The 25182-nt window shown below is 39.3% G+C and overlaps 2 protein-coding genes across 4 annotated transcripts in view; one reads left to right on the top strand and one right to left on the bottom strand.

Annotated features, from left to right (window-relative positions):
• The window catches only part of LOC120562751 (tyrosine-protein phosphatase non-receptor type substrate 1), a 13115-nt gene extending 6009 nt beyond the window's left edge, over nucleotides 1-7106 (top strand). Inside the window, exons 1-6 of one of the 2 annotated variants that reach the window (XM_039806632.1) lie at nucleotides 1-2376; nucleotides 3090-3404; nucleotides 4346-4777; nucleotides 6016-6102; nucleotides 6192-6233; nucleotides 6413-7106. The exon at nucleotides 1-2376 is cut by the window's left edge and continues 6009 nt beyond it. In XM_039806632.1, coding sequence (XP_039662566.1) covers nucleotides 2322-2376; nucleotides 3090-3404; nucleotides 4346-4777; nucleotides 6016-6102; nucleotides 6192-6223 — 921 coding nt within the window. In that variant the 5' untranslated portion in view covers nucleotides 1-2321 and the 3' untranslated portion in view covers nucleotides 6224-6233; nucleotides 6413-7106. Of the gene's footprint in view, nucleotides 2377-3089; nucleotides 3405-4345; nucleotides 4778-6015; nucleotides 6103-6191; nucleotides 6235-6412 lie in introns of those variants that run through there. The other variant, XM_039806633.1, reaches the window with a different exon arrangement.
• Nucleotides 7107-7173: 67 nt separating this feature from the next.
• LOC120562747 (free fatty acid receptor 2-like) lies at nucleotides 7174-10247 on the bottom strand. 2 transcript variants are annotated; one of them, XM_039806616.1, is made up of 2 exons: nucleotides 10143-10247; nucleotides 7174-9479 (listed from the first exon to the last, which is right to left on the bottom strand). In XM_039806616.1, exon 2 carries the CDS (start codon nucleotides 9232-9234, stop codon nucleotides 8212-8214), a length of 1023 nt encoding a protein of 340 aa, XP_039662550.1. In that variant the 5' UTR covers nucleotides 9235-9479; nucleotides 10143-10247; the 3' UTR covers nucleotides 7174-8211. The 2 variants fall into 2 exon arrangements, with proteins under 2 accessions (XP_039662550.1, XP_039662551.1); XM_039806617.1 differs by having other exon boundaries at nucleotides 7174-9476.
• Nucleotides 10248-25182: the final 14935 nt, after the last annotated feature.

The following is a 25182-nucleotide window of genomic DNA, read 5'->3' as shown; positions in this document are numbered from 1 at the left end:
TGGTAACTCTCTACTCTCTACCTCTTTTCAATGACAAACATCTGTGTCTCCTCATCCTCACCTTCAACGCAGCCCCACATGTCATTTATTGTCAATCAAATCGGTAATAGACTTCGGGAGCTAATCTGCTCTAATTCATTGTAATGACATTTGAACAGTATTCTGTTTGTTTAAATCTGTCCAGAGAGGATGACGTTATTTAGTCCAGAAAAAAACGATCAAGTTGTATACTATTGCAATTTCTGTGGAAAAAACATATGAATAACAAACATTTCTGTACAATATTTTCGACAAAAGTTTTAATCAGAAAAATTAGAACGTGAAATAAATGTATTAGATATTTCAAAGTGTATACAAAGTAAAGACACTTTAGGTTTCCTTTGCCTTGCTCATAGGTACTTTTAATGTGTTGCTTGATAAGTATTTAGACTGGTATACAATAGAAAGGGGCTGTTTTCATTACATATGTAGGATTTGCAAAGATGACACCGATCTTTACTAATATTGTGACCAGAAAATGCATTTTAACGGACAATGTGAAAATGAAAAGTAATGTAACGGTTTCTTCACTGATGCTTTCCTATTGGGAATAATTATCTGGTAAAAGAAACAAATGAAAAGAAATCAACAAGTCCTACAAATATAGGTAGTTTATTCCTACCCTCTAAAGCGTTTCAGAAATGAACGTCAGTAGCGGCAGCAGGAAATATGACCCACAGGAGCGCTTTCTGTCCTCTAAACCAGAGAGCACAACGGTCGGGGTTTTAAACACTCCGTTAACGTTGTGAAACAGTCGCAATTTGGTTAGGTTTAGGCACCAAAACTACTTTAGGTTAGGTTTAGAAAAATATCTTAATTTGGGTTAAAACGCAGGGGAAGGGCACGGGCACAAGGGGACCACTGATAAAAAACAAGTTTGGTTATAGAAAAGCTGTTTAAAAGAAACCAAGATATTGAAAGCAAGTTAAAAGAACCACTGGACAGGATTTGGGTTAGGGTTAGAAAAAGATTGTGATTTGGGTTAGGGTTTGGGGATGTGAAAGTTATCGCAATGATTCCCCCTGCTGTGGAATTAGGCACACTTATACTTTGTCACCTTACTTCCTGCTTTGCTCCCGTCATACTTACTACTTACAGGAGCGTTTTTCAGGGAAGGACAGTCTCAAAGAATTGATTGTTTAAGTTGGGTCCCATTTGTCGCTGTTTGTAAAGCCCCTTGACTTACAAAAAGGAAAGTAATGGTGCGACCTCTAGCTCGCCCAGGAAGAGCGCTCGCCCCATGTTGGCTGAGTCTTGCAGTAGCGTGGGTTCGAATCGCACCTCCTGCCCTTTTCTGTGTGTCATCCCCCATCTCTTTCCCCCTTTCCTACCTATCCACTGTCACTACATAATGAAGGGAAAAGCACCAAAAAAATAATCTTAAAAAGAAAAGCAAAGGAATGCGTTACGTTATGCCCCTTTAAGTCATTGCAATTGTAGTGTTTTTACAGAGTGGATCATCTGTAGTTTTCAATTTAGAGTGACACGTTTAGGTAGACTGTTTTTCCCTCAAGTTGAACTCACATTTTAAAACTTGTGTCTTGCTTTGATGATGATGATTACACCTAGCATCACAAGTCTTCTCCTCCCCGGAGGATGCATATCTGGATTCATTATACTGCAGCTCATTAGGCCACTCAGGAAATTCATATTTACAGCTACACAAAAACTCAAAAAGCTAAAATCAAAACAAGAGTTTTGGAATAACATCAACACATTCAGTAATACGCTGCAAATTATCTAAAGTAGAAGAAAGAATTTGTTACTCCTTGTAAAAATGTCATGGCTCAAAACTCAGTTGTTTACTTGTATCTACTTGTGTCAAGGTTTCTCTGTGATATGGGTATTTTTAAGCACTTGTTTCTCAAGTAACTGGATGTAAATATAAACCTTCAGTGCCCAAAGGCGTTTTGGAAAAACATGACATTAGTTCCTTCAGTAAAATCACTTCGAAAAATCGAAATGCAAATCTTGTTCAAATCAAATTGTTTTCATGATCTAAAGAGCGTCTGCACCTGTAGAATAATGGCATCAGCATTTGCTTACTGTTGCACTGTGGTTTCTGTCTGCATGCAGAAAGAGTGCCTAATTGTTTGCCTAGACACTGACATATGTATTTTTTCAGGTTTCTTTTGAAGAATGACCTATTAATGAACCATCACGTCTAACCATAGAGTGCAACAAAACAAGCTGACACATTTTAAAGCGCAGCAAGCTTCAGACTTAAGAGTGCCTAAGACATTATTTCACCACTTAAGCTTGGAGTGGGGAACAACAGCAGCATGGCAAAACTGCATCGCCTGTGTTTGCTTCTTTTGTTGGCAGGCCAAGTACCAGGTCAGTCCGAATACAATCATGTTACAAAATGTGTGGGTCACCCAAAGTTCAATCTCTGTTAAGCTTGTCTTTTTATTAATTTCTTTGAGTCTTCATTTCAAAAGTTTGATATGACATTTGGAATTAAATAACATGTATTTTCATATATACATAGGCTATTTGCATGATAAAAAAAGTATTGGATTAGTGCAAAAAGCATGCTTCTGCACCTCCTTTAGTGGATGTAAGTTGTCTGGTAGAGAGACGCAATCTGTTTTTTGAACCATAGTTTTTCTGTTTGTTCATCTTCTTTGTCATCTGCGCTCCAACTGTGGGCGTCTGAGCATTTTGCTTATCTTATCTGCAGTATTTCATCATCACACTTAATAATCACTTCATCACACTTAGCTAGACAGCGGTCGCCACAATCAAACAGACACTCCAAGGCTGTTAAAATCTTTTGTACACCAGAGTGTCTGCATTAGTCTTTGTTTGAAAAAGTTTTAAAAAACAGAATTTGTTTTTAGGTGAAGTTTCTTACATTGGTGGCCATTCAATAATTGTTTGGTGCATTATAAAATTGTACTAGAGTTTTCTGTCTGATTGTCTTTGTCCCAGCTGTCACCCGGGCATACTAAACACACATTTAAAGATTTGTAGTTGACCCGCGTGTCTGCTCTGGACTTTTTAAAAGTTCCTTGTATGACATGTTGTATTAATGGCTCTCTCTTTAGCCCTGACAGCAACCCCAGAGGGACTGAGGGTTAGACAGTACCCTCCCTCTGTCAGTGTGATGCGGGGTGAAACGGCAACCCTATCCTGTCATTTCAAAGTTGAATCCCTCAAGTATGGGGTTCAGTGGTTCAAAATGAAGTCGGAAAAGCAGCTCATCCCAAAGTCATCCAGGCAGTTCGTCGTGGATAAGAATCAGACTTCTTCCCTGGTGATCACTGAGGTAGCACTGGAGGATTCTGGGTGGTATTACTGTGAGGTGAACGTCCTGCAGAAAGACCCAGAGTGGGGCAATGGGACAGAGCTGTTCATCTTGGGTGAGAAACAAAATTGCTCATTTCAAAAATTCATTAAGGTGGCCATGCAAGTGATTCTGTCTCATTTGTATATTCTGTGCACCAGAGCCACAGTGTTTAGTTTGAGGCAGCTCGATACTAGCGCCGGGGTGGACCGTACTCACCAAACCAGGAACGGACAAGCTCAATATAAAAATTCAAGCCATGTGAAATTCCCTCAGAGTTTCTCTTTTTGCCTGAGCAGTTTCATGACACATCTAGAAATAATCACCCCGGCACCATACGCAGTGCCTTGTATTGATTTTGCACAGGGAATTGAAACTCACCAGAAAACAAGGCAGGGAGGGATGGCCAAATTATTATGTGGAAATCCTTCATGTGGAAGAAAAGCATCCTTTTGATTTTCTCTGGATGCAATGTTGCCTCCACAAAAGAACAGTTTTATTCTTGATTAATAGTTTTATTCCAGATGTACTCTTTTAATACCATTATAAAATGTTAATGTTCATTTTACATTAATGGCTTTTTAATTTGTTGTAGGTAAAAAAAAAAAAAAAAAAAAAAAAAAAACAATTAACATTTGCCTATAATGGTAATTATAGATATTTGAAATAGAAGTAGTGGGATTTATTATATTGTGCATGTTTTACTTTTTGTACTGTATGTACTATTTTACATCCTTTTCTTTATATCTCACACAGCTTTACAAATGCATACATACTTTAATTTATGTTCCTATTCTTTTCATCAACATATTTCCTCTTCATTTGTCCTTGTTTTTAAATAAATGGCTGCATTATGAGCATGACTAATGCCACTACATTTGCTCTTTTCGTATTTATGTCCTATTTTCACTTGCTGCATATTATTATTTACTGCTGCAATGACCTAATTTTACAGTCGGAATTATCTCATCCCATGTGGTTACTTTGTTTCTTACCCTTTTTCCACTCCTACTGTAGCCCCACCTTCTGCTCCCAAGATTTACCTCCAGATTCCCCCGGACCCACAGACTGGTCAGTGGGCTCTCTTCTGTCTCACCGGGGGATTCCACCCCAGCGAGCTCACCCTGACCTGGACCTACCAGAGCACAGCAGCCAATATCGATCACCTGTCAGTCACCAATTGCACCCTTCCTGCGATCAACCCTCATGGTAACCTTTCAGAACACCCGGCTGACGGAGCCCAGCTGTCCTCAGATTGGTTGGTGAACTCCATGCCTGCGAGCCACCCAAAGTGTTTCCAGGTGATGGACAACAACAGCCAGGAAGTGTTTCTCTTCAGTGTGTTATTCCTCCCACAGAAGGAGTCCTTGGAAACAGGGATCACCTTCACTTGTGGGGTGCAGGACCACCCTGCCATGACCACCGCTCTGATTGCCTCCTTCACTTGGGGTAAATAAAAAAGAGGAATAGAATATAGAAATTTTCCTTGGAGGCATTAGTTGTGAAGCGCAACATTTTTGACCACTTTAAATTCCCATGTGTTTTCTTTCGATGATATCCTAAATGTTCAGCAATATAGGACTTTATTGGACTATATTATGCCCATCAGTTTTTGTTTTGAGAGAAAACTGATTAATGAATTATCAGGTTTGTACAAAGTATAACCTTTAGCTTCAGCCTGCCGATATATTCCTCCACCTCAAAAGTTGATTGCAACAGTTGATAAATGTACACATCCAGCAGTGAAGGAGCACCATTAGCATTCATTTGGAGTCATGTTTTTGGCCACCTGGTGAATGGAAGCCCAATAATTCCTCTCCTTCTAGCTCTGGTTTGGGCTCCACCAACTCCTGAGGGAATTATCTGGCTCTATAACTGCTAAACCCTAGGTAGTCGCACATTTTGTCTTTCCGCTGTTTGGTGCTGGACACCAGGAAAACATTAGTTGTGGGCCAGAAAACTGAAAAACAATTAACTGAATAACACTAAAAAAGCTGAAGGAAAGAAAAAAAAGGAAACTGAATATTTTAATAATTTTGTGTGGGTTTATCACTAAAGGTGACTCCCTTCACATTACATTTGTTCATTTGATCCATTATTAATATAATATGTGTATTTTAATGTACACAGGCTTGTACCTTTGACTTTTTATCAAACAACCAAATATTTTCTAATGCAGTTGCTCAACTCTTGTACTGATATAGATTTTGATTCCTATCCAAGCCTTGGAAGTGCTCCAACTGCAATTCACCTAACCTTGTAGAAAATGAACAGGACTTTTAATTCTGGAAACCTGGATGCCCAAAACACTTCTTTCCACTTTGCTAGTCTATAGGCAACTTGCTTCCCAATAACACAGTCTGTACTGACCAAGAGTTCAGGGACAACAGGGCCTCACACACCACAAGTCGCTTGTTCAGAGTTTGCTCTACTTGACTGTTAATGTGGGTCAGACATCGATCATTCCAAGGCAACAGATTGCCTGCAATACTGCATAGTTGAACAAATTAATGATTTTACCAATCAATGTTTAAACACCTCTCCTCCCAGCGAGGAGGCAAATGTCCATCAACCAAAACCAGTTCAACCTTCCTGATTTGATTCTGTCGTGCTCAATAACATGATAAGTCAGTGCTAATCAGTGTTGGTTTTCTACTTTTATATAATTTTTTTGCTCTACTTTCCAGATGCCTACCCTAACGAGCTGATTGCACACTTGAACATTGTCAAGATGTGTTTCCTCTCTGCAATCACCGTGGTCTTTTTATTGGAAGGTAAATGTGAGCAAACATCCTAGCAAGAACCACAGGAAGTTGCTTAAAAAACAATATTTTTTTTATTTATGTGATCTTGTTCTCAACAGCAGTCAAACATTTCTGCATGCAGGGAGAATGAAGTCTACCATGTGAGTACAATATTTGACTCTGCCTTTGGCAAACACGTGCACACACACACACACACACACACACACACACACATGCACGCAGGGCTGTTTTTGTTATTGCCTTATCCCTGTACTGTAACCTATCACGCACTGTTAGGAAAAAGTCAACACTGACGCAATAACCAATTATTGTCTTCCAGGAAATACAAAATGAAGTGGGGGAAAAAAAGGACTGTTCAGTGCGGCTCATCTCAGCAAACCAACCATTGACATACAACATCACACAAATCAAGTCCAGAATCATCGCTGCAAAACGAGAATTAACTATATATAACATAATATAATCCCCCTCTCCCTTCTTATTAGTTTCCCCTATTTTTGTACCTCTTGCTGTACATTTTGCTTGGCTATCACATACTGGATATCCTCTAAACATTGATGCAATGCTGATTTCTCTCTGTACATCAAAGCTGTTTATCTCTGTAACTCTTTATCGCCACAGCGTGCTGACTAGGCTGTTTTTGGATCTGCTCATTGTGCCAGTGGCTGGTAGTTTGCACATCTTAGTCATTCACTCGGGTCTGTGTGTCAGAATGAATGCTTCATGCATGATCCACCTGTCAAACAGATGCAGTGATCAGCTCAACCTCCGCACAGGCCTAATCCTCACAAAACAGGATTACAGTCGATGCCAGCGCTTGCTTGTGTGATAGCATTGTTTACGTGTGCAGTGTGTGGGGTGAGATCTTGATTCACGTTTTCATTTTAAATATAGGCCTGCCCACACTGCCAGGATCACTAAACACTGCCAGTAATATTGACCTTAGATATAGAGAAAGATGATGTACAGTTTAAACAGACTATTGGTGTTGAAAACAGGCTTTATTCTACTCAATAAACTTGCTGTTGCTCACAATCAAAACCTTTTTTTTTATTTTAAACTATTTTAATGAATGTCCTTACAGTATGCATATCTAAAAGGTATATATTGTACACATGACTGATATGGTGATCACATGTACATTTTTGTAATGCATTAGATGTTTACTTGCATGTACATGTTCACATTCGTCACTTACCCTTAAAAAACAAATCATTAATATTATACATAGATACAAAAGAATCTATGAGTCATACATTATTCAAAATATACTGTACACGTTTATATGATTTGCGTATGAAAATAGTATTTCTGTTTTGTCTTACATAATTACAACCCCTGTCATGCAGCTCTTCGATGTATCTGACATGTATTCATACATACATTCATACATACATGCTACTTTAGTATCACATATGATTTAAATATGGCCATATAATGAAATCATAGTATGAATATAAAATCATGTAAACTAAAATCTGCACGAAAAAGCCATGTGAGGCAAAATACAAAATACACAAATATATAAGTTTGCACAAAAAGCTGTAAGCTGTATATTAGCTACATGAATGTGTTTGTAAGGGTGTACAAGGTCACAACACGCTTGAATCTTCTTTAAGATCTCACACTTCAGTTCTCTTTTTTTTTTTACCACATCACCCCCGCATAATGAGTGTGGTGTTGCATCAGATGACATAGCCTGTTCATGGTCAAAGCTGTTAGAAAAACAAACTTCTCTTAGTGCTTAGAGCTGATGTCCGCAGCTGTTGGTACGATATTCGTTTTTATGCTCCACAACACTGACTGCATTAATGGAGATCTTAGGAAATCCTGCTGTTAACGGAGAAATGTCTTTAATTTTATGGCGATTCAAAGTAGCCTGTCTCTGTGCCATTCTCATTACACTGCTGTGACCTGCTCAGACGGACTGAAGGTTTCCTCTCTTGTCTCGTAGAAAGTTCATCAGAGAGTCAAACAGAGACGTGCTGCACTGTATGCAGTATGCCAAGTCATTTGCTCACGTGTAAACAAATAAACATGCCATTAATTTCCTGCTTCCGGGGATAAAGGAATAACAAATTTAGGAAGGCAGCTGCTCACAGCTTCCTTTCAGTCAGCTTAGATAGCATTGATCTCCTCTTGTTTGTGTTCCTTATCTTTTGCAGTCTTGTTAATCCCACCCCTCGAGGCCCAGAGCATGTGACAGGACATGCACCTGTTTAGGCGACTCTTAACCCCTTCCATCACACTACCCACAGTCTTTCTCACAGCAGAGGAAGAGAAGTAGAAAATAAGAGGGTCGAGACAAGCATTAAAGGTGCTGCACAGCAGGGCTTTGTCTCTCCAGTCGGGACTTTTCCATGTAATAAATCCGATAATGTGCGACATGTTATAGGGGCCAAAACATAAAGCGAACACCAGCAGTGTTCCTAAAGCCATGCCAATGGCCCGGAGGCGCCGGCGCCGGTCAATGTGCTGCAGCTTGGATAGAATCCTGATGAAGTTGATGTAGCAGAAACTGCTTATCAGGAAAGGGATGCAGAAAAGTACCACGCAGAGCTCCAGACGCACAGGCAGGAGGACCTTCAGCTGAGCCTCTGTGAAATTCGCATAACACACCTCCATCTTTGCGTCACCAACGGCAGAGCTAGCTGAGACGTTGTGGCTTGAGGTGGTATTCGGCGAGTCCTCTGTGCCGATAAAGGGCACGATGAACACAATGCTCAGGTGGATGAAGCAGAAAATCCAGAAGAAGATGCTTGCGGCGACAGCATACACGGGTCGCCGCTTCAGGGTGTGCTGGATGGGGAAAGCGACGCCCAGGTAGCGCTCTACGCTGACCGCAGTGAGGAAGAAGGTGCTGTTGTAGATGGTCATGTAGAAGATGAAGCCAGACAGCGGGCAGAGGGCGTAGGGCAAGTCCCACCGCATGTTGTTTATCACTTCCTGCATCTTGAAGGGCAGGAAGAGGAGGAAGAGGAGGTCAGAGATGGTCAGGTTGAGGAGCAGGATATCAATCGGGGTGGGTTTCTGCCTCACTTTCTTGCAGAAGGTATAGAAGGCGAGGACGTTGGCTGGGAAGCCCAGCACAAAGGTAATGACGTAGACAGGCAGACAAAGTCCAGTATGGCACACCTGCATGGTGGCCTCGGTGTAAGTCAATCAGTCAGTCAGGGATCAAGATGCATCACATTATGTCCTTGACTCCATGGGGAACGAATACACTGTGACACAAGGAGGTTTGATCTGTCAGGCAGCCAGAACCGCAAGAGACGAAGGCTTCTTATTGGGTCAGTGGCCTGGAACAAACCCGGCGAGACAGCGTGGTTTTCCTGTCCTAACCGATAAACCAACGCTCATCGTTTCCTCGAGGGCTTTGAGCTCTGCTGATAAGAGAGAATGGAAAGAGATTACCACACTGCACAGTTTTTCTACCTATACTGTCCATTTGACACCTGCTTTAAGAGTGCACTGCTTTTATATACACTATATTTTAGCCCACAAGCAGAAAGACCAGAGGAAGAAGCCAGAGATAAACTCTAAATCCTTTTTTTTTTCCTATATTCCCTTTACATTTATTTCTATATCCCTACTTCAGAGTTTATTGTAGAGCTGAATTATCTCTTAATGAGGAGCCAGTGTTTTGGTCTGGCACATGGGATTGTATACAAACCGTAATGTTGCGTTATTGCTTCCTCTGTGTCGTAAATACAGCACAATGATGCATTTATCATTACCTTCCAGCCCCGGTTTTCAGTATATGCACAAATACTGGACATGCTGTTAAAATGATGACCCTCATAAATGTAATGACTTAACTACACCGGGGAAATAAGTGTCTCAAAGCTTTAGCTGGCACAACTTTACAACACACTTTTGTCATCAAAAGAATATCTGTATCTAATTCCTGCATCTTATCATAAAGGAAATTATTAAAAAAAATAATGAAGGCTGAAGGAAAATTTAGAGCATCTAAAGAACAATTTCATTCATTTTAAAGAAAATAACATTTAAGGAACTTGTGATATTAAGAAAAGTTAGTTTCTTACCGTTTCTGTAACGAGTAAACAGTGCGTGACAGAAGCTTAACTTTTATAGTCCATGGTCAAAGGAGGGCAATGGTTTTTTTTGTCACTGTTCTAAAGAAAAATGTGAAGAAACCAAAGAAGTGCCATCCACTTAAGCAATTGAAGACTTCCTCCTTGTCTGCGGTGGCGGTCTGTTAACACCACCTCTACAAGCTTCCTATTTCAACATTTTTTTAAAGAAACACATCAAAAAGAAAAGTAATACCTTACCTTATTCCACTGCGTGTTTCTTGGCACAGCCGCATGTGGGGATTGCTCAACTGTTTTATTTGATCTCCTCTATTCACCAGCCTCCAGCTCCTACCTGCTGTCGACAAACACGTCCCCTATTTACATGATAATCTAAACATCCAGCGCAGATAATGAAAATTATTATTAGGGAGATGCTGCTGCTATTTATCTCCCACGCTCGCCAAACATGGTTTCCGGGGTAACGACTGGCCTTTTTGCAATACGAGTGGCGCAGACGGTCTCTGCAAGCCTGTCTGATCATAGGTTATTAAATCATATTTAGTTATCCATGCCCAGTGCTTCTACATGGACGCCTCTTCATTATAAAAAAGGAGAGCAAAGGCATTTGAGACAAAAGCAATGACCTGCTGTCAGAGCAGTCCCTGCCTTCACAACATATGGTGAGGACAGCAGGGCCAGCTATATGGTTAGGCAAACAGAGGCCAGTTGTTTGTACAGCCATATACAAAAAATATGAAATTTTTTTTTTTTTTTTTTTATGAGACAACAAAAAAAAAAAAAAAATTTTTTTTTTTTTAAAAAAAGATAAGACTTTTATCGTGATGAGATCACTCTGTGTGCAGCAGAAAAACACCCAGGGGTGTTGGAGATCAGTGGCCTTTTCGTATTTACCGCCTTTCATCACAACAGCAGGGTCAAGTTTCTATCAAACAGGTGAAACGGGTGAAGGCGCAGATAGTCATGGTTAATTTCACAAAGTGAGAGAAACTTGCTTTTGAAGTAATAATGACTCAGAGGTGTAAAAAAAAGAGTCCTTTTGATGTTGGTTAATGTATGTAAATCCCTCTGAGGCACATTCACTTGAGCTTAGTCCTTAAACATTTGATTCCCATGTGTAAGTTTTGGATATTTTGTTACCGTCTGACATCAGTCCTCATGGTATTTGTCCCCTTTACCTTGTCAGTCACTTCCTGCCCCTGCTCTTGATCTTATTCAAAAACATTCTTTCAACTTCTTACATGCCTTTTCACCCTAGACGAACGCCCAAAGAAGTTAATGTTTGAGGTTCAGAAATCATCACATTTGTATTCTACACATACATTTAAACGGTCACATTGTATTATGCAAGCTGGTGTGTTCCACCGTAAGACCTGGTTTTACAGAGTGACATCATGGGGTTTCTAAGATGCTGTTTGAGCTCAAACTTCCATGTAACACTTGGTGATATTTCATCACTGCAGGACAACCTTCTCAGCAATTAGCCAGGGACAATTCATCCTCCTGGCAAGACACGGAGGAGCAAATCAAAAAGAGAAATGTAGACAGGGTCCCGTTTTGCACTTTCACATTCCATATTTTACCTATTTTGTATCTTCTAAAATGATATCAGAGGCAGAATATAATTTTTCACAGTCAATTAAAGTTGTCTCCACTGCCAAAGAAAATTTTTATACGATACATGGAGCTGAATATGTACTATAAAGCATGCAAGTTTAGATCATTAAACATATCCTCATTTAGTTAATAGCTTTAACTGCTAGAATTATTTTCAGTATAATTAGGAAGAGGTTGAGCAGAGCTGTAGCCAGGATTTTAGAAATACTGGGGTTCCCCTACCCCCAAACCCAAACCAAATTTAGATTTTTCCTATTGTTCAGTGAAAATATAATTTTTCAGCTATATTTTCTGTACATTTTTTTCCCAACATGAAGGTCTAAATGCAGTTTAAAATCCACGCTGCTAGAAAAGAACTTGGCAGGGAAATACTGACTACTTTTTATTTGTAAAATAGTCAAATGTTTATTCATTCAAAACATGTTTTGACGTTTAATTTTAAGGACTTGTTGAGTAATAGTGATGCATACTGTAGGCTATATTTTTTAGCAGATGTGGGAATTCATTTTTCCAGGTGTGTTACATGTGCTTATAAATGCACAAAATAAACAAGAAATGTAGCCTCTAGGCAGTTGTTGTGTGTGTGTGTGTGTGTGTGTGTGTGTGTGTGTGTGTGTGTGTGTGTGTGTGTGTGTGTGTGTGTGTGTGTGTGTGTGTGTGTGTGTGTGTGTGTGTGTGTGTGTGTGTGTGTGTGTGTGTGTGTGTGTGTGTGTCAAACAGCATCAAACAGGCTGAGTAGTGTGAAAACAGGTTGTGAATAAGAGCAGCAGACCCACAACCCTGAGGTGATTTTCAGTTGAGTTTGGGACAATGGGAATAAAGTCGGACAAAGCTGATGCAACAGGATGATATTTGTGAAAGTGCACACAAAATAGTACAAGGACATGGCTCAGATGCACAGTGTTGAGAAAATGTGGAAGCAGCGGGATTCAAATCATATCATACATTATAAAAGCAAGGAGTAGAACGATTTCTTGGTGCGCCAATGTATCAGGTCTCAAATATTAGATACAAAGTGCAAATGCCGGTTCCTCTGAGAAAAATCTATGAAAGATTTTTTCTTCTTACATTTTACATTGTTTTCTAAAAGTTTATTGCCCTCACTGATTTTTTTTTCTCCCTTTTAAGTATCCCAGAGGTTAAATAGAGAGGGCAGACAATAAGGCTTAATGGAGCTGCTAACTATAAACTAATTACATTAGTGAGTATTTTAAAGGAGTCTTTTAGTGTCTCATGGAGTCTCTGAATGTTCATGGAGGAAATAAATGTGGCCGACACACGTTTTATTAATTAATATCAGACTTATAGAAATAATGAATTGAAAAATATAAGAATAAGTGTTGGTCTTTAGGAACCAGCTTAAACCTTAATAAGCATACACCATATTGTTGCATGATGATAATAACCAGAAATTGAACTGGCCGTCACTGTGTCCCTCTACTTTGTGCTCACTGGGAAAGGCCGCTTTGAAGTTCAATTGACATGGCTGTTATGAACAAAATGTCAGTGTGCTTACGTTGTTAAAGAGCACAAACATGGGCAGCGTACACAAGAGCTGGCTGTCGTCAACAGCCTTTTAAAGAGCAGGTATGAAGAGAAAGAGGAGGTTGGAGATGATCAAGTGGTAGAATAAGTGGATATGATTGTGTGCTTCCCCTCTTTGATTTCCTGTAAATGGAGTAAATACAAACACACTTATGAGAAAGAGGAAGGAACTAAATATACAACTGATGACATTTTCCACTCCACATAAGAAAAGCACAAAACTTTTCATTTTTCTCAACCTCTGCTGCTGTACTAAAGAAACATGATCTGTACGTAAGTGGGGGAAGTCGTATTCACATCCTTTAAGCAAAAAAACATTAAAATAGTCCACAAGTAAAACTACTACTTATTATAACATTATAATAATTACATATTACTTATGTCAACAACAGAAGTGTTATAAGTCAAACATGCGTATACACGTTCTGCAGAAAATGTGCTCATGTAACTGATCATTATAAATGACATTGTTAAATTGGTAATGCTGATGATCAATGTGTAAGCAGAATTTTACTGTTGTAGCTGCCCAAGATGGAGCTGAATACCTAAAGTTTGTTCTTTTGTTTGTTGGTTTGTTTGTCTGTCAGAAGGATTACAGAAAAACTACTAGCACGATTTTCATGAAACTTGGCAGAAGGGTGTAGCATGGGCCGGGGAAGAACCCATTACATTTTGGAGCGGATCTTAATAACAGTGCAGATACAAATATCATTTTTCACTTACCGGTACGTTAACATTACGAGACAGGACATTTGCGCTGCTTTTTTATGTGATGACAAAATAATCTGAAAAATGATTTCCTGATTGGGAAAATTCACATTAACATTGTGAGATGGGGCATCCCTTGGCGGAGGTCTGCGCTCTTCGAGTGCCCTTCTAGTTTGAGCTACTTTACAGTTAGGTAGTTTAGTACAGTGGTTCCCAACATATTGCTTTTTTTGTGAAATATTGGAGAGTTGAAGTTAAGAGGGGAAATCTCTCTTTTGTGACATTGCTAACAAATCACAGACTTTTCAAACATGACAATGGTCCCAACTGATTTTTAATAAGAGGTCAAAATGGTTCGAAACCACATGTTTACTCTTTAACAATGCTTGTGCTGTAAGTTATAAGATTATCATATGTTTTCTGTATAAAATCTTAATCAGAAAAGTAACATTTCCTGCTGAATTGTATTATAGAAGTATAAATACAAAGTACGCGAGGTCTATGAGATCCGCAGGATGACGCAAAACGCGTCCCTGAGGTTCGCTGCTCTGCTCCTCCGTACATTGGCGCCACAGAGGAAAGCCAAACACCATTCATCTAAACACACTGCCCTCTCAAAGATGACATTGGTCATATTTAACTTCTTGTCTTACCATTGCATTCCATTGATCGGAGGTCTAATGGGCTGCATTAATTACAGTATGTTGTTAACAATCATCTGTCAGAAGTCACACTATTTTTTATTTATTTAGTTGAACACTGTAAAAACTGCAAGGCTTGCTGGCTCATACAGCTAATTTGTCCAATTTCACAGTTTATCTGAGCAGCATATTGCAGTGACAGACTCAACTGCTTCTTATCAGCAAATTTGTTTTGGTCCACATCAGAAAAGACAAACCATTATCTCACAAAAGGACTGTGCACACAGCCACAACAGGCCAGATGCAAAACATATAGAATGATTTCCATTGCAATCTGCTTCCTCAGAGACCTCATTGCATTTGAAATAAAAAGTTAATTGTGTTACATCAAGTAGATATCTCAACAATGAAGAGATTGTGGTTCTGTGCTTCACGGACTTGAGCGTCCCAGAAGCTTCCTCACTAATCCCTCTTTTAATACCCAGAGCATGAACCTATAAGCTTCCTTATATTTGTAGCGGAGGAGAAAAAATAACAATATAACTCTCCCATCCTGACAGAAGAGTTCAGTGGCTGCTAAGCTACCATATTGCTATTTGAAGAGTGACTTTGCTTCCGATATAGCTGGACTCATTTTGTTCCCAGTGACACATTCATAAAATGAAGCTTGCTTTGTTGAAAAGATAATCTTGCACATTTGGCTGGCAACCTTATCAAGTCTGACCTGAGTCCAAAGAACAACTGTTTGGACGGACATCTGTAAGGAAAAATAGACGACAGTGTAAAAGCCATTGAGGCAAAATAGATTTCCAGCGCCTGGCTGCCCGCCCATACCAGCTAATCAGTTTTATAATGATCACATCAATTCCTTTTACAGAAAAATACCAAAAGGAAACTATCGTGTAGTCTCATTTCAAAGTGCTGTGCAGTCTCTCAGACTCTCATTGCCAACATTAATATTTCAGCCAACAGCATGTGGTGATACTCTGTATATGATTGGTGTAAGTCTTGTAAACTTGAAACCAAGATTAGTTTTCAGTGTAACTTTGCTCAAGCTTATGATCAATGTGCAGATTTTCTCCCCACTACTGGGACTAAGGCCAAGTCACACACCTGTACAATGAATCCAGGTTGTGGGCGTTTATTGAGTTATCTGGTGTTGCTGGGAACTCACAACGTGGTTGTAAAAGCAAAGCTGATATCGAGGTTGATGGATGTATGGACGTGTTTTCAAAGTGGTCAGAGATCACAGTCGAATACAGCGTTAATGTTTGAGGTTCCAAAGCAATAATGCTCTCACGTCATCGGCCCTTCATTATGAGCCGGAAAATGATGAATATGAACAACAGCTTGCTGATTGTTTATAGGGCTTGTTGAACTGTGCTCTGTGTCGCCCGTCTATTGTGTCGCCATTATTTGAAAACCGGCCTCCATTATTTGTCTTCTTTTTATTTACAGTACAATAGATCCTTGATTACCAATATTTTTGGGTTCTGGCTTTCACACAAAACGTGTCTCAATTAATCAGCTATGATTCAAGGTCTTGAATACAGATGCTTTTAGTCAGTTCAGAGCCAATAATGAGAATTTAGTTTTCATTGAACAACTGCAGAGCGATAAATAAACTGAACTGATGTTGAAAAAGCTGCTGATCCTCAGACCAGGAGCTTGGATCACGGAGATAAAAATTTCTTGAAAGATCAAAAAGCAGAACACATAAAATGCATCTCAATGTAGGAGCAAAAGAGAGTTAAATCAATGGTTTTGACAGTTGACAGTGGGTGATTGGCGAGATAAAAAGGAGGCCCCGATTGGACTGGAGCCACGAGACGGCGGCATCACACTCATTCTTGGAGGTCGATGAAACTTGAAAGTCACTCCTCTTTTGATTACAGTGTAAAATTGCTCAATAGATGTGCAAAATACACTTCTTTAATATCTTATCAGCGTAATAGGAAAGAGGGCGGGGAGGCAACTGAGCTTCTGTGTTCAGGTGAGATGAAATTTTTATGATTGCCATGGGGAACATTTGCTAACATTTGAGAGTATTTAGATGAGAGTCAGCTCCTAATGACTTCACACCAACTCACTTCTATAAATGAAGTATCTCTAATGCCAATAATTCCTCTTCCTCATTTCATTTACAAGAAATTACAAAAATGTGATAGGACTGAAAAAAGCTTCATTATAGGAAGAATGTAATATATAATTGAGAAATGCCTTCCTTATTGTCTTTTGTTGTAGTGGCTTCACATTAAACAGGTCCAATATGTTAAAGCAATCAGAATTACCATATTTTTTTTCCACTTAAAATACATTCAAAAATAGTCCTGTAGTTTGTGTGTTTTATGATAGCGTCAAACCAAAATGTCTACCTTTTTGTTTAAAATATAATGTAAATTATGTATTTAGCCTTTTGCTCTAATCAAGCTGTCCCAATTTGGTATCAACAAAGTCCATCTATCTATCTATCTATCTATCTATCTATCTATCTATCTATCTTCAAGCATTCATTTTCTTATGAAACTTTAGTATTTAGGAGTTTCCTCCACTTTAAGTTGTTTGCCACTAATAATATGTATATGTAAGGTGAGGCCGGTAACAATAAAATAAAATTACCAACAGTAATACTGGATCACACCAATGCATTCTCACGAACGGGTTCATATGATATTGTACAAAAATGTATGCACACCAATTCGTATGATGTCCTACAAAATAAGGCGACCGCCACCTGGTTGCATGATGCCGGCTACAGAGCTCTGTGTGCTGTCGGCCGTATAAGCGGGAAGCAGCCGCCATTACTAGTTGAGTTTAGTCGACAAAAGGTTACTGGGAGCCGGTTACTGGGAGCCGGCTACAGAGCACCGCGAGATGACGGTCCTTTCAACGGCCGTTACATTTGAGTTTAGCCGACAAAAAGTGTGCATCATGTGGTGACAACAGTAACGTTTAGGCACCCAAACAACTGGTTAAGTTTAGGAAAAAGATTGTTGTTTGGATTAAAACACTCCCCGGGAAAGAACACGTGTTTCCTTGGTAAATGCCTTTTGTTTTTCCTGGGACACGAACTCTGCTTGATAGCACTGTGTTTTATGACCCAGCCATCTATAGGGTTAGGTCAGGGTTAAAACGCAGCACCCGGGATAGGTGCTACAAGGGGCACGGGCACAGGTTTAGGGTTAGGGTTAGGGTTAGGTGTGTTCGGATCCCAGAGACCTCCCCACGCGTCTGACGACTACGCAGTTGAAGTGGAGGTCAGTGGTTAGGGTTCTAACCCTAACCCTGAACTGTGAACTGTGTGGGTGTGGTTTGATCAGATTTGATTCTGATTGGTACACGAAATAGCTCAGCTCTTTCGAACTAAACTCCGCCCACCTCAAAATGGTGAGATGTGCACTGACATAAACACAAATACAGAAATCACTCATGTGAAACAACCAAAACTCTTCTAACTACCAGCAAACTGCATGCTCATGTAGGACCCAGAAAGACACTGATTTAGAAAATACGTTTTCAGGACCTTTAAGATAATAAAAATACTGATTAGAGCAGCTTTAAATAAATATATTGATGATTCCTATTCACATGGAAACTGACAATGCACATACATTATATAATTTCATCTTTTAAAGAATAGTGCCTAGTAAAGACTCTTTTATGCCTCTATATATAAGCTTTTAAATCTTTGCCACTGCAGAATGTAGAGATGAGTAAAAAAAAATATTGTATATTACACTGTTTCTTTGAAGTGCTTTTGCTTACTCAAGCTGATAGAAGCACTTTTTTAGGTCAGCAAAAATGTCATTAGAAAATATTGTCCTTATCAAAAGCTGTTGATAAAGATGATAGTGAGCAATTTTATATAAGTGAACCCTGCCAAAACATTTAGTAAATGTCACTGTTAACTCCCACAAAGGCTTTTGTAACATGAGGTAATATGGCACAGTGGCATTTTGAAGGGCAGAGATATTCCAAGGACCACATTTTGCAACATAAGGTCAAGTAAAAAATAAGCCGGAACATGTTGGGACTCACAAGGTCTATAAAACCAATGTTTGTTTTCATTATCAATTCTTTTTTTTTCTCAAAATAATCATTTAGTATTAAATGCCAGAAATAACGACAAAAGTCCATCACAAGTTAGCAGAGCTTAAAGTGATGTTTATAAATGACTTAGTCTGGAAATAAACTAATCATTATTTTCTAAATTAAAATAAAAATCAGCAATGTTTGGTTGGTTTCATGTATGAAATTTATTCTCAAAATTAAGCTTTTCAGCTTTCAGATGATCATTTTGGTATATATCAGCCACTTTCCCCCTTCCACCAAAGCTTAAACACCTATTGTACATTTTCCGAGATGCCATCAATGTCCATTTACCTCATGTCCTCATAATGACCTTTACGACGACATCGACAATCAACATCGATAATCCTGAGACGACAGGCCCAGGATTAACATTGTTTTGTTTTGTTTTTATTTTGCAATCAACATTACAGTTTTTTTTACAATCACTTTGGCACTAATTTCAGAACCTTAATGTCATTTTTCAAAACTCTAGACACAAAACTCACAACCAATGATCAAAATACAAATTTTTTTCAAAATTCTAACACTTGTTTCAATTGCTTGGATAAAATACACATAAACCTAAGATCATACGTTCATTTAACAAAGATCACCTGTTTATTATGACACAACTTAACATCAAAGTACTACTATTTCAAAAGGCAATTCACACATTACATTTCAGATGATTGTCTATTCTAACTATCAATTGATACAACTGCTCAAAATGATAAGTAAATGTTGCATTACTCTTAATGCATAGTTGTATGGAAACAGACAAACAATATTCCATGTTTAGATCATGAAAGTTTCAAGATAACAAGATTCATTGTCACGATTAGCGTGGAACATGAACCAATTAGACTACATCATCTAGGGATGTAAATTTTCATCATCCTTCTTTACTGTAATGTACTACTGCTTATCAGACACTGTTTCTATGGTCCCATGTACCACCTTTAAGACTATTACAGCATTGCCTGCATCCATACTGCACTGTATGGATGCTCTGGTCGGAGTTTTTAGAAAGAATCGTTTTCAGAAGCGAATTCTCCGTTTGCGTGTAAACGAAGGGCACAAACGAAGGGACTTTTTCTTTTTTTTTCAAAATAACCATGTACATGTAAACGGGGTATGAGTAACGCTGGAGAGCTTGGCAGTAACACACAAGACACTCGGAGGGGGGACTAACGAGGGAATGGGCTGCAGGCGAGTTGGGGAAACAAGGTGAGGGTAACGAGCTGATTAGCCAGGCCTGACGAGAATTTCAGTTGGTAACATTTTAGCATTTATAAGCATTACATACTGGTTTAAAACACATTATAATATCGATGTAGGCAGATAAAAGGAAATATGTTTATGGATATTTCTGTTTATTACAATAATGTTGGAAACTATAACTTTTGTTGAAAACTCCTTCGAAGCATCTGTCATGGTGTCTACACAGTTGAACATGAATGATTGAATACACTAGCCTATTTAAAATTTTGCATGTCATATTCTCAACATTTATTCAAATCTTTCAATCATGATGGTGTACTTTAGTGTTTATATAAAATAAAGGTTTTTTTTTGTTTTTAACCCAAAGTTATTTTAGACTATAACTGACTAAGACAAATGCAAAATAATGTGACTTGATGTGATTCTGTAATCAGAAATGTTTAATGAGTTGCTGAAACTATAAAATTAATGAATTCATTACGGTTGACTAATCTGTCACGTAATCCATTCTCATTTTCTCCTGTGGGTGTAAAAAGATATATTTAGAATTTAAACGTAGTTAGGCTGAGCTGCTGAGCACAAATAAGTAGGGCAATGCATCCATATCAAATAACACACATTCACATATACTGGGGCCACATATTGTATTTAATGAGGATGCAGGCTTGTACACAAGAGCCTGACCAATGATATTGGTTGATAACAGGTTACTGATATTTGTATTGGCATGGGTCATGGCCAAAAATGCATACATTGCACAGTGCAGGAACAGCATATGAGCACACCATTGTTAAGCAGACTCTATTGTTAATATTAATTGCAGCATGCAAGCTGGCAGAGCAGCTGTGCAGATAGTTATACTGTAGTTCAGCTGTAAAAACCTGCCTTCAGTACACACACACACACACACACACACACACCGTATCTGAGTCATGAGTATTTTTGATTGTGTGTGCTCTGCTTTACAGTCACAAGAAAGTAGGCCAGTGGAATTCAACAGTCAATGAGTAACTAAAATATATCCAGCCAGTGTCATGCAATATAAGTCAAGCTAAAAGCAGAGTACAGCCTGTGTCCTGCAGGGTGTTTAAAGTTCCACTGACGGACTTATGATAAAAAGCCATATGGTCTACACTGCAGGCGTGGCATGTAGGACAGCAATGCTCATTTAATCAGGCTCCTGCTGCCACATACAGCACCATTACTCACCTTGACACGTTCAAAGGAGGCTAAAGGCTGAAGTGATAAAGCAAACGTCTTTGTTTCTTCTTCATCCCCTCCCATATTTATATGCGCAACTTACAGCAGACAGAAAAATACACTCAGTTTATCGAAACTCAGCTAAGCTGTTTGTCTTGCAACCGCTGCAGTTTTCCTACTGGATTTATACACAGATCTCTGTCACCTCTGGTTGGTATGTTGGAATATTGGAATCTCTTGTATACTTTAAGGTGTTTGGGTTGGTTTGCATGGCCTGTAGCTATGTTGGTGTAATGCAGAGTCTGAACAAGGCTCTGCTACATACTGTAGTGTGTTGTGCATGCATTGCACGCATACGGAAGAGGATTAGGGCCACATGTGAAAAAAATGTATTGAGTATTAAGGTCAGAATTCTGAGAAAAATTCTGACTTTTTTCTCAGAATTCGAAACTTAGAATGCATGAAAAAGGTCTCAGAATTCATTAAGTTATTGAACTCAAATAGATTTTTCACATGTGGCCCTAATCCTCTTCCGTACATGCAGAACTATGTAACTTTTGACAGAATAAATAACACATACTTCTACTTACAAATGAAAAATTTGTCAGCAATAGAACATACTCCTGCTCAAGTCAACATGAACATGAAATTCACAGAAACACAAAAGCCATGAACCCCATTTTGTTAAGTATCTCTTCTCTAACTGTGATTCTTTCCTTTCTGTTCTTGGCTCACATACAGTGACTTGTGCATCTGCTTTGTTTTGTACGATCATCTATTTTTCCTTCTGCTGAATTTGGATTTTTGCTGCAACACATGGCTTAATTACGAGAAGAGCTATCTGCTCTCTTTTCTTAGAATTTCAAACAGAAGACGACGTGCACTGTGGTTACTCTTCTGGTTACTTCTGTGTTTTCAGTCTGAACTGTTCCTAGAAATCTCAGGCTGATCTCATGAAATGCCGTATATATGACACGCCAATTCGTATGCCATTATTGCCGTGTTATCAAGACGTTTTATTTGGCCTCCACTGACTTACATTACCTTGCGATTGCGTGTGAATTTACGCCGGAGAGAGTAGTATGAAAGGGCGAAAATCCGCATGAGGATGTTGGTCGGGGTGCAGTATGGGTAAAATACAGGACTTTCACCCAGGAGGCCGAAGATCGTGTCCCATGTGTCGCGGTTCCTAAACTCAACCGTTGCTTTGTTCTTTCACTAAAGCCAACCCTGTTCTTCTTTTCCTAGACTCATCCGTCGCCTTATTCTTTTAGTAAATCCAACCCCGTTGTTCTTTTCCTAAACTCAACCATTATTCTTTTCCTAAACCAAACCCAACCCACGTGATGTTTCCTAAACTCAACCGCCGCTTTCTTCTCGCGGTAACACGCCACATGGCGATAACACATGTATGTTTAAGTCCGCTGTATACAGCGTTTACATACAAGTGGGTCTGTATACAGCGTAGACATACACGCTAAATGCATACAGATAACAAACCGCTTGGCTTAAGAAAGTGGGCGTGTATGTTTACGCTAAGTCATGATATCACGTTGCAGATTTATATCTACGGTCGCCTTGGTAGCTCACCCTGGTGGAGCACGCACCCCGGGTTCGACTCCGACCTGCGGCCCTTTGCTGCATGTCATTCCCCCCTCTCTCTCCCCTTTCATGTCTTCAGCTGTCCTATAAAAAATAAAGGCCTAAAATGCCTGAAAAATAATCTTTGAAAAAGAGAAATCTATATCTATTTATCTATAGGTGGGTGTGATGACTATAGTTGGTTTCCTTTTTAGTCCTTTCACTGCAGTCCCCTGTTCCGAGCAGCCGTAATTTATGCTAAACCTATATTGTCATTTCTTTAAACATCTTTAAAAAACAAGAGAAAACATCTGTAAATATGAATGTGTATCTACACTACAGTATCTGTGACAAATTGAATTTTCCTCCACAGAGGATATCAAAGATCTATTGGAAAATGCTTTAAAATGCTGAATTTCAACAAGAACTCCTCGGGCATGTTTTTGATTTATTTTACTAAGAAATATCAGAAATAAGCCTGTCTTCATTTAAAAGAGAAAGAATGTTGACAATATGAAACACAACATGATACGCTCAGCCGAATCAACAAAAGATTACGATAAAACACAAAACTCTTTGAAGTTCTTGTTTTTGATATGTATCCCTGAAGGCAGCAGTTCACCTTTAAGCATCTTTAAACAAGCTTGTGACAACTGAGGATTTCCTCGTTGCTTCACACTACTGTACTGTGCGTGCGTGCGTGCGTGCGTGCGTGCGTGCGTGCGTGCATTGCCCAGATAGTGAAGGCCTTGAGGACATGAAATGGTGGCAAGTGATCAATAGATAACCTCAAAAATCCTCTCACATGGCTCCCCCTTGTGGGATGATGAAGCATGGAGTCCCTGGCTGCCCCAGTGCAGTTTGGTAGTATGAGTTATACTTTATACACCTCCACCTAGAGCAATTTACAGTCAGTGAACTGTTGGGGATTCACTGTCCTGCTCAAGGACATTTTGACTGGCTGTGGCACAGACTGAAGCTATAAATTCAGGGTCATGCTGTCACACTCTAAAAATGTTGAGTTTTTTTTGTTCAGCTGCCCTGGTGTGTAAAGTTTAATCATAAATCTGTTTCATTTCATATTCATCTGAGACTCATATTCATGTGACATTTCACTAAAGGGGGTCAGTGCACAGAGGCAGTGGTTCAGTGTCTTGCTCAAGGACACTTTGACAAGGATGGACACACAGATCTCAAAGGACTTACCAGTTCATTTCAATGATGATTTGGACTTATAAGGGCTATCATGCCTGACCTCTTTTGTTTCCCCGGTGATGGAGAATAATCACCATTGCTGCAGTGAACAAAAGAAAGGTGGCATCATGATTTGTTATTCACTTAGAGTTGTTAGGTGATTTGACCAATTTCTGTCTGAGCCTCATATGTTTTTTCAAACTGTTAAATGCCACCAAATCTACAAAAAGTATGTGTGCCTGCTGAGCCGGATTGAATTTAAATTAAAATTGGATTAGGATTATACAGGCCATCTTGTGGTATTAAATGTTCCTGTACAAATCTACTGCAGTCTCCTGAGTCAAATAAACACTGGCTCTCCAAACACTTACAGCCAGAAAGCTTTCTGCTGCAGTTTGACACACCAAAACGAGCATTCATCAATACAAAAAAAAAAGCCCTATTCGCAAACACCACGCATGAGTTACGTTAGCCTTTAATTTATGCCTCCAAAGGGATGCGTAAACAATTACAATTACTTGCGGCCGTTACAGTAAATCATGGTAAATCACCAGCAGATTTACATGCAAATTGGCCCAGGGAAGGAGGCCACATCAGCATTTGTGGTTTACCGTGTTGTGTGTGTCAAGACTACAGAGGTTCTTGTAATTTCTGTTGTTTAGGCCATAAACAACACACTTCACTCCAAAGACAGCAGGAACACTATAAAGTACTATTTGTAAAACTCGAAACTTTTCATAAATCACAGCTTTCATCTGGAACCGGTAGGCAATGCCGCAACCTTTTCTAGTACCAGGTACTCAAATGCACTCCATCTCCACTCATTACAGTGCTAGACTACCGTGAAGTGTCTCCAATAGTGAGCAGCAGTGCTGTTCATCAGAGGTGACGTACAAGTGGGAGCAGGGGATTGGGAGACTGATGAAGCTGTGATCCAAACACACGCTCTGCACCTCCACAACAAGCCCAAGGAAGATTCATCTGAGGAGAATCCACAACGACGCTCGGTGTACACAGGCGCCATGCATAATTAGCACTATAGACACAGTGAGCAGAAATATGCTCAGACTGCAAACAGCTCTGTGATTCAGAGGAACACCAGAATAAATAGGTGTTTTTGTGGTCTGACTTACTGTCAACATGCAGGAGATGTTTTTTACTGAAAATCAAAAGATCCTCTTGTTTGGAAGAATGGATTCATTTTGAAAAAAAGAGGCAAAATAAGGTTGTGATTGTGCATTGTGCTGTGAATA

Source organism: Perca fluviatilis, chromosome 7 (genome assembly GCF_010015445.1).
Source record: "Perca fluviatilis chromosome 7, GENO_Pfluv_1.0, whole genome shotgun sequence".
Taxonomy (NCBI): domain Eukaryota; kingdom Metazoa; phylum Chordata; class Actinopteri; order Perciformes; family Percidae; genus Perca; species Perca fluviatilis.
The sequence above is the reverse complement of the archived record's forward strand: the minus strand, read 5'-3'. Positions and strand labels throughout refer to the sequence as shown.

Excerpts from the sequence above, each read along its gene's own strand:
- LOC120562747 (XM_039806616.1), bottom strand. The coding sequence starts at position 9,234 with ATGCAGGTGTGCCATACTGGACTTTGTCTGCCTGTCTACGTCATTACC.